Here is a 14858-nt window from a genome sequence, read left to right as displayed (position 1 = left end):
ACATGTACATTTATTATTGCCTACTGATTATAATTATATCGATTTCAGGTAATCTTCCGTGAATTATAGTCGAAAAGTCTCAAGTGGGAAGAATTAAAGCGCATATCAACACCGCCTAATGTAACGTAGCCCTTACTTTTTCGGCCAAGTTCGCACCCCGACGACCCTACCTAAAATCTACATGTAAACCCACGGTTCTGTCCTCTGTAAAAAAATATCTATTAATTAAATGAAAAACAACTTTATAAGACTGACATTTAATGGGCTAAGTTGTCAAATCCAGCCTTTGTCGCTTCGTGTAGTGTGGCACGCGTACGAAATTCTAAGAGACAAGTTGTACAAGATCTTTAAGAGTTAAAAACAATAAGAGAGGGTACAGATATATAACCATCTCTGCGGTTAACAAGGAAATGAGCAACATGAGGGTAAAGGATATCAGACCGGCGCCCGCCGAGATTGAATACAAAAACATGAAGTTCCTCATTACTGATCGGCCCAATGATCAAACCATCCATACCTTTATTCAAGTTAGTATACGAGCGAAACTGTCCAAGGCATCGTTCAAGAATCTTTATTTTTATCCTTTATTGTTACGTCTGATAATCTAAATTGCATATAATTACGTTTCTTTAATAGGAACTGAAAAAGCACAATGTAAAGGAGGTGGTGAGAGTCTGCGAACCAACGTACAAAGTAGAGGAACTCAAATCAGAGGGGATCAATGTGATAGATTTGGTATTCGACGATGGTACATTTCCACCGAACGAGGTAAAGGTCTTATCTTTCGACTGTGTTGCGATAAAAGTGAAGGGGACAACTCCAACTCGAATAAATGTCATTGTCATTGTCATTGTCATTGCATATTGCATCTTCCGTTACTCATCCATATCCGACAATTTTTAGGTGGTGGATGAATGGTTTGAGTTGCTAAAGAACCGATTCCGAGAATCACCTGACGCGTGTGTGGCGGTGCATTGTGTCGCGGGTCTTGGTAGAGCGCCAGTCTTGGTTGCGATAGCTCTCATCGAACTTGGGCTCAAGTTCGAAGATGCTGTTGCCCTTATCAGAGAGTAAGTCATCTTGCAATCTTGCAATCTGTATCGCTCAAACAGGTGGAATGCGCGTCACTACAAAATACAAAATAAAAAGTGGAAATTGTAATAATTTCCTTTCTTTGTTTTAGAAAAAGACGAGGCGCCATAAACGCGAAGCAGTTAACTTTTCTTGAAAAGTATCGTCCTAAGTCTCGATTGAAGCTCAAGAACGGACAAAAAAATTCCTGCTGCATCCAATAGATCAAAGAACTTTTAGAAAAGGGGAAGAGAAGATGAAAAAAAATTCACCAATTCATACTGATTGGTATAAATGTGTAGAATTTTGCGCCTGACAACAAGTGGCATATTGTAGCAAATCTGTTCTGAGTGGTCTATCACTGGAAATGCAACGGTAATAAGTATCAACCAATTTTGAGGCATATTTTGCATTATCTAATTTTATATTCCGAAAGGAGCCATTAACGATGGGAAAATTCGCTTCAAAATCGTTGCTATTTCCTTTTAAAATAAACTGTTATTTTTGATACTTGATCAATATTGACCATGGAAGAACAAAAGTTAAGTCCTGAAATGGTAATAACTATCTTTTAAAAAAAATGATTGACTATATTATTGCCATTTAGCCTTACTGATTTGTAAATCGTGACGCGAGAATTATTCGCACATGTACAAACTCGTACATTATGTAATATATATCTCATCTTTTTCTCGATACGAGACCAAAGTTCTTTATAAACAATTGTAAATGAAAAGGAAAATATTGATTTATCTAATTAGAGAAATGAAAAATGTAGGGAAATTGTAATTGTAATGAATGTAACACATCCATACATTATCGATTTGTTATTTCATTACGATATTAAATTATGTTGCGCGTGTGATACACACATGCGCAGAGAGAGAGAGAGAGGGGGAGAGAGAGAGAGAGAGAGAGAGAGAGAGAGAGAGAGAGAGAGAGAGAGAGAGAGAGAGCGCGAAAGAGAATATTTACAATTTATTAAATTAAATTTCAAGATAAAATAAGATTATATTATAAAGAAGCAAATGCGTTCCTTTATACAAATGTCAAGATGTGTAAAACTAGAATCCGAATCAGAATTAATGTCTATATACAATTCTTTTTAAAGACATTTTCTTTTTAAAGAAAATTATCAAGGCAATCTGCTTTGAATGTCAAATATAATACTACTCTTTAGGAAGATTTTATATACATTTTCCGCAGCATGCGCTCGTAATAAAATGAAAATACGTGTATATGTATTCTGTTCAAGGAATGGCTTTCTTTAGAAAGCTATTTTCGAAACAATGTATCAGCCGCAACTTTGCAAAAATATGAAATTCCGAGATGCTCGACATCAAAATTATTTTTATACCGAATCAAGACATAATAAAAGATTATTAATTTTACGCTAAAGGAGTACGTATGCATGTTAAATGCATCACACTTGCAAAACATGATATTGTAATGTACTAAACTACTATCTTCTTTTTATTTTTTTCTTCTATTTTTATCACATGCGTTGTGTTTATACGGAATTCTGTTAATTACAACCGACATTGATTTTAATTAACAAAACATTAGACAGCAATAACTTATGCTTGGATTACACATTTTAATATTTGGCAGAAATATTTGACAGATAACACTGTGAATCGCAGCATTAGAGCTATAAGATATTTCAAATTAAATTTCTTTTAATTTGAAGAACAAAAGAGAAAGATATTGCGTTGCATTTCCAATGGCATGCCGAATCGCTGATGGATGTTTTTAACTCTTATTGGACTTGGAATCTGCGTTAACTTGAATGATGGATAATGAAAAACTAATGTGAAGCAAATCACTCCAGAGCTGTATATCACGTATTACCGTAGCTCAATGACAATTTTACCAAAATCTTTGCATATCTAACTTTTAGTCGAAGTAGATTTTTCAATCTGATACAAGCATATTATGTAAAGTCATCATCGTCTCCTATCTTGGTAAAATTGTCAACGACGCTGTGTACGCCACACTAAACTGTGTTCAAAGGATAGAAAAATTCACTCGTAAAATAATAACAAATGTAATAATACTTAGAACATTTCACGCGTGTCTGCTGATTTTATGTGAATGTACGTTACTTTGTATTCGTATGTTGTCCTTGCTTCTGATTGTCCTGCTCAACAATGGGTGCGTTCCGGAAATGAAACTATTGCACACAATGGTTACGCGGCAATAAAGTCTTGTTGCTGTATATCGCTACGTTCAACCAAGTAAATTTAATTGCTGCGAGACACCCGAGAGACCCGCCGCACTGTCGAGCACCAGAACGACAGTGTCAACAATGATTACGTATCGTTACACGTTTGTTAATCGCGTATTGGAAATTTACCTCTTCTAACAAACGATGACTAAACACAATCGATTGGTAATCGATTACTTGCAATTAGCTATTAAATAGACGACAAGAGGCAACTTTAATTACTCGTACATATTCTTTAACGAGTGATAATAATGGAGTACATTCACTACAATCGCAGACTCGAAACGAAATTAAAATCTGGTACATCTCCTTTTTTGTAATATTGAAAACTGCAATATTTTTTACCAGAGGATGGGACGAGGGATATTCGGATATATATTATATAAAAGCAAATATGAGATCCAACCTTAAACGCAAAAGTACCATTACTTTCACCCGTTTAATTCTAGTTCAATTACGATAAAGCAATTTAACATGATTTTTTAAATACAAACCATTTTATTGGAAAGAAATCGTGCCGATATACATGACAAAATAGATATTATTTTAAAAGTTACCAGTATAATTTTTTCATCGTTTCTTTAATCATTACTCTTGCGCATCGATTCACTTCTTCAAGGTATTTAATTAAATCGCTAAATAATTTTATAAATATTATAAATATCTCTTATTATATCTGTGATATAATTTTCTCTATCTGCGTAAAAAAGTATAGACCGCGGAAGCAGAAGGATCGTGGTTATTGAAGCTGTGATGCTAACAGGTGTAGAAAATTATGCACACCCGTTGCTGTTTTATTTGAAATAAATTAAATGTTCAATTACGATATAACAATAATGTAAAAATTGTTCTGCTGTGCAATAACGCTTATTAACGCTTATATAAACGATAGTACGCATTCCACGCAGCGTGGAATGTTTTATTTCTCGAAGAAATGAATCGAACCGCTGCAAAAACTAATATTACTCGAAAAACAAATGCGCAATTGTATTATAGTTTAAATTATCTTTTTTAAATAGCTACACTTGATATGGGTCTAGATAATACAATAATTTTATGTATCGATAAAGATCTCTTGTGTTTAATCATACGCGTCTAATGTGAATATTTCAAGGGAGAACAATTTAGATAGCAAAGAAAATCCTCTATTTTGAACCGACATAATAAAATAAGAACAATCACTCTCTACAAATTGATTAAACAAGAAATAAAAGTAACCAGTTAGCGCAATTTAAGCAAAGAGAGATTACCGTTTAATTTTTGAATATAATTTCCTATCTATCGCATTACACAATTCCTTTTAATTAAATTAAAGACAAGAAATCGTTTTGTTACATTGTAAACATCGGTAAACGAAATAAAAAGGAATGGAAGTTGTTTTGTGAAAAAAGGAACGTTTTATAATAATTCTTATACCCTGATATGCTTATTGTATAAATAATTTTCCAACTTTACTCCTCTCTTCAGAGAAGCATGATATATGTGTCTTTCATGTGTACGGTTCTTTATATGTATATGCAAACACTTTACAATTCGTAGAAGATGTTAGCGAAAGAGCATATTATACAGACATACTCTGCAACATACTTGGCAACTGTCCGCACTCGTAACCTTTACCTTCATTTTTATCAAGTTACAATTTTTTTTAACGCATCACTGAAACATATCGTCATATCCTGGAGGAGGTAAATGGTCGTCGCCGGGTCTACGGAGACGGTGCGGTCTCGATGGTGGATTCAACTCTGGTGGACCGAAAGGACTGAATCTTGCACCAGGTGGTATCGCACCTCTACAATATAACGTTTAAATTGATTCTTAAATTAGAAAATGGATCCTCTCGCACACACACACATAAAATAGCACACTAATCATAGAACATACGGCGGCAATACTCCAGGTACTCCTAAGCCACTCGGTGAGCGTCCAATTAGACCGTGTCTCGTGTTAAACGGATCGAATATCATACCACTGCCTTCTCCAAATGGATCGAGATCTCTAACTCCTACTCTCGCAGGATCATGTTCAGGTCTATATATATATATATATAATGATAGAAATAAATAATTAAATTAACTACACCTGCTAGATCACGTTAAAATAGAACAATGTAGAAAAATTTAATAATAATTGATTGAAAATTGTAATAATTTATAAAATATCGACATTTAATGAATGTAGAGCAACGCACATGTTTGCACATATATACGAGTATGTATACTATAGGGCCAATTCCTTTTAGCGACATAAGTCGTTCCGTCTTTGTTATTCATTGAATGCCAAGCGTCACTAAAAGGAATTGGCCCTATATTATTACGCGTAATAATGGAAAGTAATTAACGGTCTCGAGCTCTCTCAAAATGATGCATTTTGATTTCTTTTCACTCGAAGACCTAAACTAATACAAAAAGTCATATAGGGACAATAATTAAATCGATATTGATTTACCGATACGACGGCTGATAACTGGGTCCTATCCCCAATGGATGACGATCATTGCGCGCTGGAATCCTGTTTGTTTCGGAGGAACCACCGTTATTTGGTACGGTTGTTTGAGTCGCTGCGTCATTAGAACACGTCGGGCTTACAAAATCTTTTTGTATATTATGTAAGATTGCCCGATAGTCTGGTATCGTAATCTCTAAAGGTCCGTGTAACGCAGATACAGTTCTCTCGATAGGGAACGGAATACTAATTATAAAATTATCGTGGTGCCTCTATAAGAATGACATTTTAAATATATAATATTTCAGGCGATCACACACTGTTACTTAATTAATTTAGAAATTTTGCTGTCACATCATCGTGTAAGTTACCATCAAGTTCAACAGTAGATCTGTATCCGACTTGATTCCAAGAAGTACGTGTAATTTTCCATCTCTTACATAACGTAACGCATAATTGGGACGTAGATTCCATTCCGTTGGGAGTAATTCGGATCCTTTCTCCGATCCATCAAACACAACCTAAACAATTGTAAATTTCAACGTCATTTTTAAGATAATTACAACGTATGACGTATGACGCGCATTATCCGCATATGTCCGAAATTCTCGTCAAACGATCGAACAATGAATTTAACGTGCTACGCTCGATACTCGTGATACCACTCGATGCGTCTAATCTAATCTAATCTATTCGGTAACGCTCTTGAAAAAACATTTTCACTCGAATCTAAGAAAGTTGTACCTAAGAACAAATTTGTTTACAAAATTCTTATATAAAATTATATTACCAAAATACTTTATACACGTATAGGTTAGAATTTTGAAAAGACTATTACGAAAGATGCTTTTAAATGTAAGACGAATGTGAAACGCGTATATGGATTTCGGTATTATCGCAGGACGTCTATCTTGTCATCGGAACTTACTTCATCTCCGATGCCAATGCATCTAAATCCAGACTTTATCAAGTACCAGTGCACAAATAAAATTATCACGTCTTCTTTCTTACGGATGTCATCGCGATAGAGTTTTTGGAAGAGCTCGAAGCCGAACACGCTATTTACATCGGTCATCTTGATAATAATCTGGTGACAATCGCCGATAAATTAGCTTGCAAATTTGTCAAGCGCCCGCGCGCACGCCACTACCGTTACGGAACAACCGACTACACCTGGGTGTCGCGTTGCGTGACGACTGACGTGACCGAATTGTGAAATGTAAATGTGAATATCATTGATTTTCGGGCACGCATTTGTCGAGTATAGGTTATGGGTGTACGTATGTATCGTACACCGCCCAGTCATACAACGTTTTAACGCTACGATGCGAACGCGCTCATCTATTCCGTTCTACGCTCAATAGCATATTTCTCCCCACTCCCCACTCCCCACTCCCCACTTCCACATTTCCATATTTTCCATTTTCCACGAGTCACGTGTCGCGCCGCGCGCGTTTGTTCTCATTCGATAGCTTCGACCGCTCTGACAGGATTTCGAAGCAAACATAAATTTGTGACTAAAATAATTTATTTATATAATGTAGAAAACACACACACACACACACACACACACACACACACACACACACACACACACACACACACACACACACACACACACACACACACACACACACACACACACACACACACACACACACACACACACACACACACACACACACACACACACACACACACACACACACACACACACATATACCGGCAACGCGTGAGATATTACAAACTGGACTCAATTAAGCTACATCTTCTGATTTCGTTAAAATATACGCGTGCGCGCAATGCCCGTTGTAAAATAAAATAAGCCGAACGGAGACACGTGCAATGTGTTTTTTTTTATCTTTAATTTTATCGTACAATGATTGACAAATTAATTTTTTTACTCTCTCTAAAATGTCCGGTAGCAAAACGTGACATTCCTTTAAACATTTCATAACCTGTATATTCAAATCTGTAAATATTTTTAAAAGCTTTATCAGGTTCACACACAAAACCTTTTATCGTCTCATCAACGAAACCTTGCCGTTTTTTCATCTTCCGACTTTCGATACAATCACATAATTCGCAAAACAATTTCGATATTGTATCCAATTTCATAGCGTTACAAAAAATTTAGTTTTAATCGCGCGCGCGTACTCTCGACTGTACATACCAAATGTGTCAAATATGTGCATCTATGTACCTACATAAAAAAATATATTTCTTTGAGAATTTAAAGAAAATGCTAGTTTCTCGATCGTTCTCTATCGAAGGTCTAAAATCGATCGTTCAACATACCGACATATAAATATTAAAGGAGACCAGGAGACCAATCGATATATCAATATTAATACAATTAACGTAACTCGACTAGAATATTAATAATCTGAATCGGCATCGGTGTCCATATCATATACGGATTCCGATCGATCACCATCAATTTCTTCTTCGCTCTCGGGCTGCAATTTATCTTTTTGGTCTAAAGCGTATCGCCTCCAAGAAAATCTGTAAAATACATAATTTTTGTGACTCTCTCTTTACACATAACTTTTTAAAATCTCTAATAAAAGTAATATATGAAACTTTATGCCGCGTACCTCGTTTTTTTATCAAAACATTCCTCGATGAAAGTATGAGAAACAATTTTCGTGTGATTTTTGAACCGTTGGTATTTTGGAGTATTTTTAAAAGCACATATCAAATAAGTGCATTTTTTATTAGTTGTATTTGGATCGGGAACATATCTGGCACCCATAGTAAGAGCCTTTCTTCTAATTTCGTCTCTCCGTGGATTGACGTATCCGCTGAGGGAGAACGTAACGTCGTCGAACAATTCTTTAAACGGTTTTTTCAGTTTTGCGGGAACGTTGCCGCTCGTTTTCGAAGGAGCGCGAGCATTCTCGATGTCTTTGGGCTGTGGCAGTCGTCGACAAGTCGTACATAGGTGATCTCGCGAGCCCGCGCGACATTCCGAGCACCTTCGTTTCGTTCTTTCGCTGCGTTTCGCACTCGGCAAATTGTCCAACTCGCTCAAACAGCGTTTCTTAGAAGTCGAAGGACTTTGAGCGGGATCTTTCGTATTATTTTTATCAGTATCGGCGTTTCGCGGAGGTACAACGTCTCCGAAAGGTGTTCTCGTCACTTTTTCATCGGTTATATTTGTGGTATTTTTGGGACTTTGATCAAATAACTCATCACATATATCGTCTCTCCGATCTTTCGGGCGTTGCGGCTGGGTCTCGCCACGTTTCCCAAAAACTTGATCGGCTTCTCCAGCTTCCAACTTTTCTAACAACGGCCTCCTCACAAGTTTTCGTTCCTCTCGACGCTCGACAAATTTCTCCGTCGAATTTTTCTGGATTCGCTCGCGTAAGTCCTCCCTATAATCCGTCTTTGTATCTTCCGCTTTGCCAAGGATCGTTTCTTTCATCATTTCCATGGGGGTCTTGACGACGCACGGTTGTTTAAGTTTAAACTTGCCAAATGCATCCAAGCCTAAATCAACGGTGGAATCTGATCTTAAAATGACGTACGACAATCCAAACAACACTTTCAAATTGGCCGATTGCACGCAGGTAACTTTGATTCGATCAAATTTGATCTTCAAGGTATCCGGATTTAATTCCCTTTTAGTAAACAATTGAACTTGATCCTTAAACTTGTCGTTTGCAGCTTCGTCGTTGGTCATGAACTTGTGGTTGACGATAACCGTCCACGTGTCAGGTTCCGCGGACGTGGATCCAGTGACAATGACGACGCAACTCCGATAATTGCCAATATCGACTCCCGTAACGTAGGAAGGCTCAGCGAGCTGAAAGATGACGTGCGCCAGCATTTCTCCCGGTTTGCCACATCGCCACGTAGCTTTCCAATTTTCGGAATTACGTTGAAGAAGATTGGCGGCGGGATACAGCGGATGTTCCGAGGAGCAGCTTATTATCTTTTCGATTTTAACAATCATTTCTACACAAGTTGCTGCCCCCTCTAAAAATTATCCCAGTATGCTCCTTGGCTCCTATCTCCGAGTTGCTCGAAATGCTTCAAAGCTGTCCTCTTTATCGATTCTGTAAAAATTGTATACGCGTGATTCGTTGCAAATTCAAGATTAGCGAGAAACGAGAAATTGACATACGACGATACGACAATTACCGACGTACCGCCAAAACTGCACGTGTGTTCGACATAAATATACGATATACGTCACCTACGTCACGCGCATGGACCGTAGACCTCATAGATACGTATGTATACAATACATATTGGCCTAGTTTACACCGATCTCTTGATATACGCGTATCAAATAGTAAATAACTAGTAAATAAGTCTCATTATTGGCTGATCAGGGGGTCGATCATGTCAATCACGTCAATCATGTGGAACGTGGAAAGTGAAAAGTTTTATATGACTATCTCTTTCTATTTAACGTCAATAGAAAGAGAGATTTTTCATTTTTCACGTTTCCACCCTAGGGGAAAAGATTCATGATTGACAAGAGAAATCGGTGTAAACTAGGCCATTGGTCGATGAATCTAGTGACTTTGGTCCGATCACGACGACGCCGACGCCGACGGGCGACGATAGAGTGAGATACGAGCGAGTCATACGAGCGTGTGGAGCGTCCCTAACGGCGATTCTCGAAAACACACTATCGTTCGATAGCCTCGATAGCGGATAGCGCGACGGCCTGGATGACCGTCGTTGTCTGGTTGTCCAGCGCTGCGCTCTCAAGCGCTGACGGCTGACGACGGACTTCAAGCAATATGGCGAAGTGTGTCACGGGTGGCTCGGGGTAGACGGTACAGACGCAGTCAGACGCAGTGTCGTTCGAAAGATGACAGGTTCGCGGGTCGGGTCGAGAATAATGTAGCGGAGAATAATGTGCGAATCGTGCGAGAGTAGACGTAATCGGGTGCAGGCGTAATCGCGCGCCGGACGGTTTTTCGCGGATCGCGCGTGACAGTGATACGCGAGGAGTGCGCGCGTACCGGTGTGTGCGCAAAAGTCATGGCTACGGATAAAATAAAGGTTGCCGTACGGGTCCGGCCGTTTAATCGCAGAGGTACGTATCTCTCGACGTTCCTGCCGCGCCTCTGCCTCCGCCTCCAACGGAGCTTTGCCCCGCCTCGCCTCGCCTCGCGCCGCGCGATTTCATTTCGGGGATCGAACATGGCCAAAGACCCTCTCCGCGGAAAAAAATGCAATTGACCCTCGGTTCTGTGTCGCGGGGCCCGAATGGCCCGATAGCTCAACGGAGCTCAATGGACAGGTGCGCTCGTGACAGGCGCACAGGGTTTCCGCTCCGCTCGATCCGCGTTGCCACTCTCTCTCTCTCTCGCGCGCGCGCGCGCGCGCGTTATCGTTTTATCGAGTCTCGGCCGATCACGATGACGCGCGCTCCAGCGGGGTACATCGCGCTGCGAGTCGCGAGTTGCGAGGCAGGCTCAAGGACCATCGTCGCCGAGTCGCAAAATGTTGAAACGATGCTCGACGTTGACGAGATTCGCGGGCTCTTCGCGCCGGCCGTGACAGCTACACACTCGTCGCTAAACGTTAAACGCTAAACGCACCTGTGACTGACTGTTCTCCATTTCGCCTTAGAATCAGTGACCAACGAGGCGAAATGGAAGTCGGACGTCGGGCCGCGGGCAATCCGGGACGAAAATCGTTCCGCGCCACCGCGTCGGTCGGTGCGTGTCGCGTAGAAAATATATATGTATCGGACAAGTCAGTCGAGTTCGAAACTCCGCGAAGGTCCGAAGGTCCGAACGGCAGTCGCAAGTTTCTCGAGATTCGCCAATTATCTTATCCTCCCGACGCGTGCGACGCGATTATTTCGAGCGGGTGAAAAATGCCTTTCGTTGGTAGATGACGGTTTAGATTTAGAATAAAGGCGAAAGACCCTGCAGTCTGCAGCGCCGGAGTGCCGCCGACCGAGACGCTCGAGACGGAGCGAGGCGTCGAGCGCGTGACGAAGCGCGCGAGAGACGTTAGTCCGATGACCTTGGAATATCGATCGGGGTCGGGGGAAACGCGTGATCCCTGGGATGTCTTTGGGATCGAGGATCGGAGAATGAGACGACAAGACCATCATTTTCCAATCGTTGTTAAACTATATATCTCGCGCTTCCGCGCGCAACATCGCGTCGAGCCGTCGAGTTTTTAGCGCTGACTTTAACGAAGCGAACGTGACGAGGAGCGAAAACGGAGCATAACATAACGCGATTCTCTGCGATAAGGTTGCGCAATTTTCCCTCTCTTTTCCGCGCGTGTTAATCGCCAAACTCTCGCGCTCGTAAGATTTAATTCGCGCGACGCCGACGGTGTACCTAGCCAGCGGGCTACGCGCTTCTCGTTATTTCTCGCCAGACTCGCGTCGTTATCTGCCCAATGCCCGATATCTCTCCTCTTGTCATCGAGCTCCGTCGCGAGCCACCACCGATTCAAAAATTTCCAATCTTTCCGATCAAAGCCTCTCCCCTCTTTCCTCTTTCCTATATACGGTTATTTGTAAATTACGACGACTCGATAAGGTTGTAGGTTGCGTAAATAGCAACCTCTTATTACCTTACCGTTACTTTTCGTCCGACTACTTTGTACGTATAGTATTTCTAGAAAGTGTCGGGCATGCGGTAATTTGGCGACGTGGTGCACTTTCGATCGCAAATCGTCTTTCTCGGACGCGACGCGACGCCACGACGTCTTGATTTGCATCGCACGCGTACGACGAACAATAATTTGTCGACGATAAGTTAACGTGTCATAGATTTTCGCCAATTCACGCGGATGATGAGTCTCGAGAATAGCTTCGTGAAGCATAAAGCACAATATTAAAATTATTAACGCCGAGGTAACCCCCAATAAAGTATCGCAATGATGCGTGTTAATTAATATCTATATCCAACGATCAAACTTGCACCCGCCTTGGATTGGCATTGCCCTCTCTCTATCATCGCGTATATACTCTTGACTTTCTTGAATCGACGCGACGCGACGTTCGATGTACATACTTGTTACGGCGGCGTGTAACAAGCGCTACGCGATGCCGCGGCGCGGCGTACGAAGAAGCTCGTGCCATTTGCTTTCTACCTCTACCTACTTTAATGAGTCATCATCCCCTTTCTCAACCGCCTTCTACTCCTATACCGCCTATATCGTCGCGGCTTTATAACGATTTCGTATTCGATCATCGAGGTAGCGCAAAGGTTGCGCGCGAACGCAATTAATCTGATCGATCTGATTCTTGGCCCTGGCTTGGCCCTGTTGATCCTTCGACCGCTTCGACGGATCGTTCTTCGATGTATCGTCAAAAATGGATTGGTCTCGCGAGTCGCGAAAGATAAATGGCGCGGCACATTGGACGTCGAGTGGCGAGCGCGAGAACAAGAAATTCATTGGAGAGAAAGCGCACACGCTTGCACGGAGAGAAACGGTCTCTAGAGTAAACTGACCCGATCCGACTATTTTGATGAGAGAAACGAGAGAGCACTGCGTTTTTCATTATTTTTATATTTCAGCTTCGCATACAGCTTCACAGTTTGTAAATTTGAAAATACTGTCTATTTGAAATTTATTTTTATTACTTACGATACCTACTCCTCGCGTAACTCGCGTAATTCATTTTCCTTCTATTGTCGAACAATCGGCCGAACGAGATATGTTCGTCATTGTAAATGACCGTTATAATATAATACGACGAACCCAGACGGCACACGCGTAGAGTTCGCGATTGAGATGAGCGAATGAGAAAGCTCGTGGTAAAAAAATTAACTTTTACGTCCGTGCGCGAAAGTGAAAGGTCTAGTCATTTTATCGTCGCATAATTTTTTCATTTCAATTTCGCGATTTTTCCATTCTTTGCATTTTGCATTTTGGCGATATATCTATCGGCTGCATATCCAACGAACAACTGTCGATGTCGACTTGGCGAATTCTCAAACTGGCGCGCGCGCGCGCGTAGGGTTTATTCCTTATTCCACGGTAGCATGAAGTCCATGGATAGCGAGAAAAGAATCTGCTCGGATTTCAGAATTTCTTCGAGCGAACTCGAGACTGAAGGTTTAAGATGTACAAATACGTGTTTCTAATATTTTCTTTTCACACATTTCCTCGTATCTTTTTCACGCGTCGAGTTAATCAACGACAGCTTTCGCGCAACGTATACACAATCGTGATTTATATATAATTTATAATAACTTATTTAAAATAATTAAAACTATTTTTAGAATCGATCGCGGCACCTCACCTTCGTTCTCGCTTATATAAAAAGACGACTTCTTCGAGCGTTTTAAAAATCATAAAAAAATTAAAAATTAAAAAAAATATATTTATCGTCATAACTCTTTCTATATTTATATAATTTATAATAACTTGGTAAACTGTTGAGCGATCGTTTCATTGCGATGGGTATCGTTACGAATGCGTTACGACACGTTCTACAGTTATGAGACTTATGAGTTGATTAAAAGTTGCGCAAATCCCAGCTGTGTGGTCGCGTTTAATAAAACCTTGATTACGTCGATCAAATTTTTTAATAATTTTTTAACAATGTGCGTTAAGCAACGTGTGGATACTCATTTTGGAAATTCATCAAGTATCGAGAGCGCTGGGTTTATTTTTAATAGTTTTAGATGACTAAAACTATTGATAAAGCACCAAAAATACCTCCGGACAAACTGAGACGCCACGTGCGAGCGCACTCTGTCTCACGAGAATTCTCTTGTAACGTTCATTGGTAGATTTTGAAAGATTTACAAAGATTTCTACGTGACGCACTCTTCTATGGAAAGAGTTATGACGATAAATATTTTTTATTATTTTTAATTTTTTTATTATTTTTAAAACGCTCAAAAGAAGTCGTCTTTATATAAGTGAGAACGAAGGTGAGGTGCCGATCGATTCTAAATAGTTTTAATTATTTTAAATGAGTTCTCGTGCAGTTCTGAATATATATTTTACCAATGATTAACACTTTGAGTCAGCCATGTCAGCCATGTCTGATCATGGATATGACGCGTAAATTTCCGCAAAGACCCGTCATCGCTCATCCATTTGTGAGTCGGGGATCTTATCTACCCGATTAAGAATAATTTTACTAAATATTTAAGAGACATGATTATAT

The 14858-nt window shown here is 40.1% G+C and overlaps 4 protein-coding genes across 11 annotated transcripts in view; 3 read left to right on the top strand and 1 right to left on the bottom strand.

Moving 5' to 3' along the window:
* The window catches only part of LOC143903897 (solute carrier organic anion transporter family member 3A1-like), a 34534-nt gene extending 34011 nt beyond the window's left edge, over nucleotides 1-523 (top strand). Inside the window, exon 15 of the mRNA XM_077417945.1 lies at nucleotides 49-523. The gene's annotated coding sequence lies outside the window, so the exon portion shown is untranslated. The remainder of the gene's footprint in view (nucleotides 1-48) is intronic.
* Nucleotides 393-2027, top strand: LOC143903912 (PRL-1 phosphatase-like). The gene is made up of 4 exons (XM_077417984.1): nucleotides 393-527; nucleotides 637-768; nucleotides 904-1070; nucleotides 1184-2027. Exons 1-4 carry the CDS (start codon nucleotides 411-413, stop codon nucleotides 1293-1295), a joined length of 528 nt encoding a protein of 175 aa, XP_077274110.1. The 5' UTR covers nucleotides 393-410; the 3' UTR covers nucleotides 1296-2027.
* A 2390-nt stretch (nucleotides 2028-4417) lies between these two features.
* Nucleotides 4418-9990, bottom strand: Pi31 (Proteasome inhibitor 31 kDa). Of its 5 annotated transcripts, none has more exons than XM_077417971.1 (5): nucleotides 8039-8181; nucleotides 6112-6261; nucleotides 5744-6012; nucleotides 5180-5326; nucleotides 4418-5087 (listed from the first exon to the last, which is right to left on the bottom strand). In XM_077417971.1, exons 1-5 carry the CDS (start codon nucleotides 8042-8044, stop codon nucleotides 4952-4954), a joined length of 708 nt encoding a protein of 235 aa, XP_077274097.1. In that variant the 5' UTR covers nucleotides 8045-8181; the 3' UTR covers nucleotides 4418-4951. The 5 variants fall into 5 exon arrangements, 2 of the variants coding, with proteins under 2 accessions (XP_077274097.1, XP_077274096.1); XM_077417970.1 differs by lacking the exon at nucleotides 8039-8181 and adding an exon at nucleotides 6669-7095; XR_013258827.1 differs by lacking the exons at nucleotides 4418-5087; nucleotides 5180-5326; nucleotides 5744-6012 and adding exons at nucleotides 8338-9804; nucleotides 9898-9990 and having other exon boundaries at nucleotides 6129-6261; nucleotides 8039-8245.
* Nucleotides 9991-10419: 429 nt separating this feature from the next.
* LOC143903892 (kinesin-like protein KIF13A) overlaps nucleotides 10420-14858 on the top strand; it is a 35829-nt gene continuing 31390 nt past the window's right edge. For all 4 annotated transcript variants that reach the window (XM_077417925.1, XM_077417927.1, XM_077417926.1 and 1 more), the window contains exon 1: nucleotides 10420-10799. In XM_077417925.1, the coding sequence (XP_077274051.1) occupies nucleotides 10745-10799 (55 nt within the window). In that variant the 5' untranslated portion in view covers nucleotides 10420-10744. The remainder of the gene's footprint in view (nucleotides 10800-14858) is intronic.

This window comes from Temnothorax americanus, unplaced genomic scaffold (assembly GCF_048541705.1).
Source record: "Temnothorax americanus isolate GAGA-0224 unplaced genomic scaffold, ASM4854170v1 Scaffold5, whole genome shotgun sequence".
NCBI classification, from domain to species: Eukaryota; Metazoa; Arthropoda; class Insecta; order Hymenoptera; family Formicidae; genus Temnothorax; species Temnothorax americanus.
This window is presented reverse-complemented; position numbering and strand designations above follow the sequence as displayed.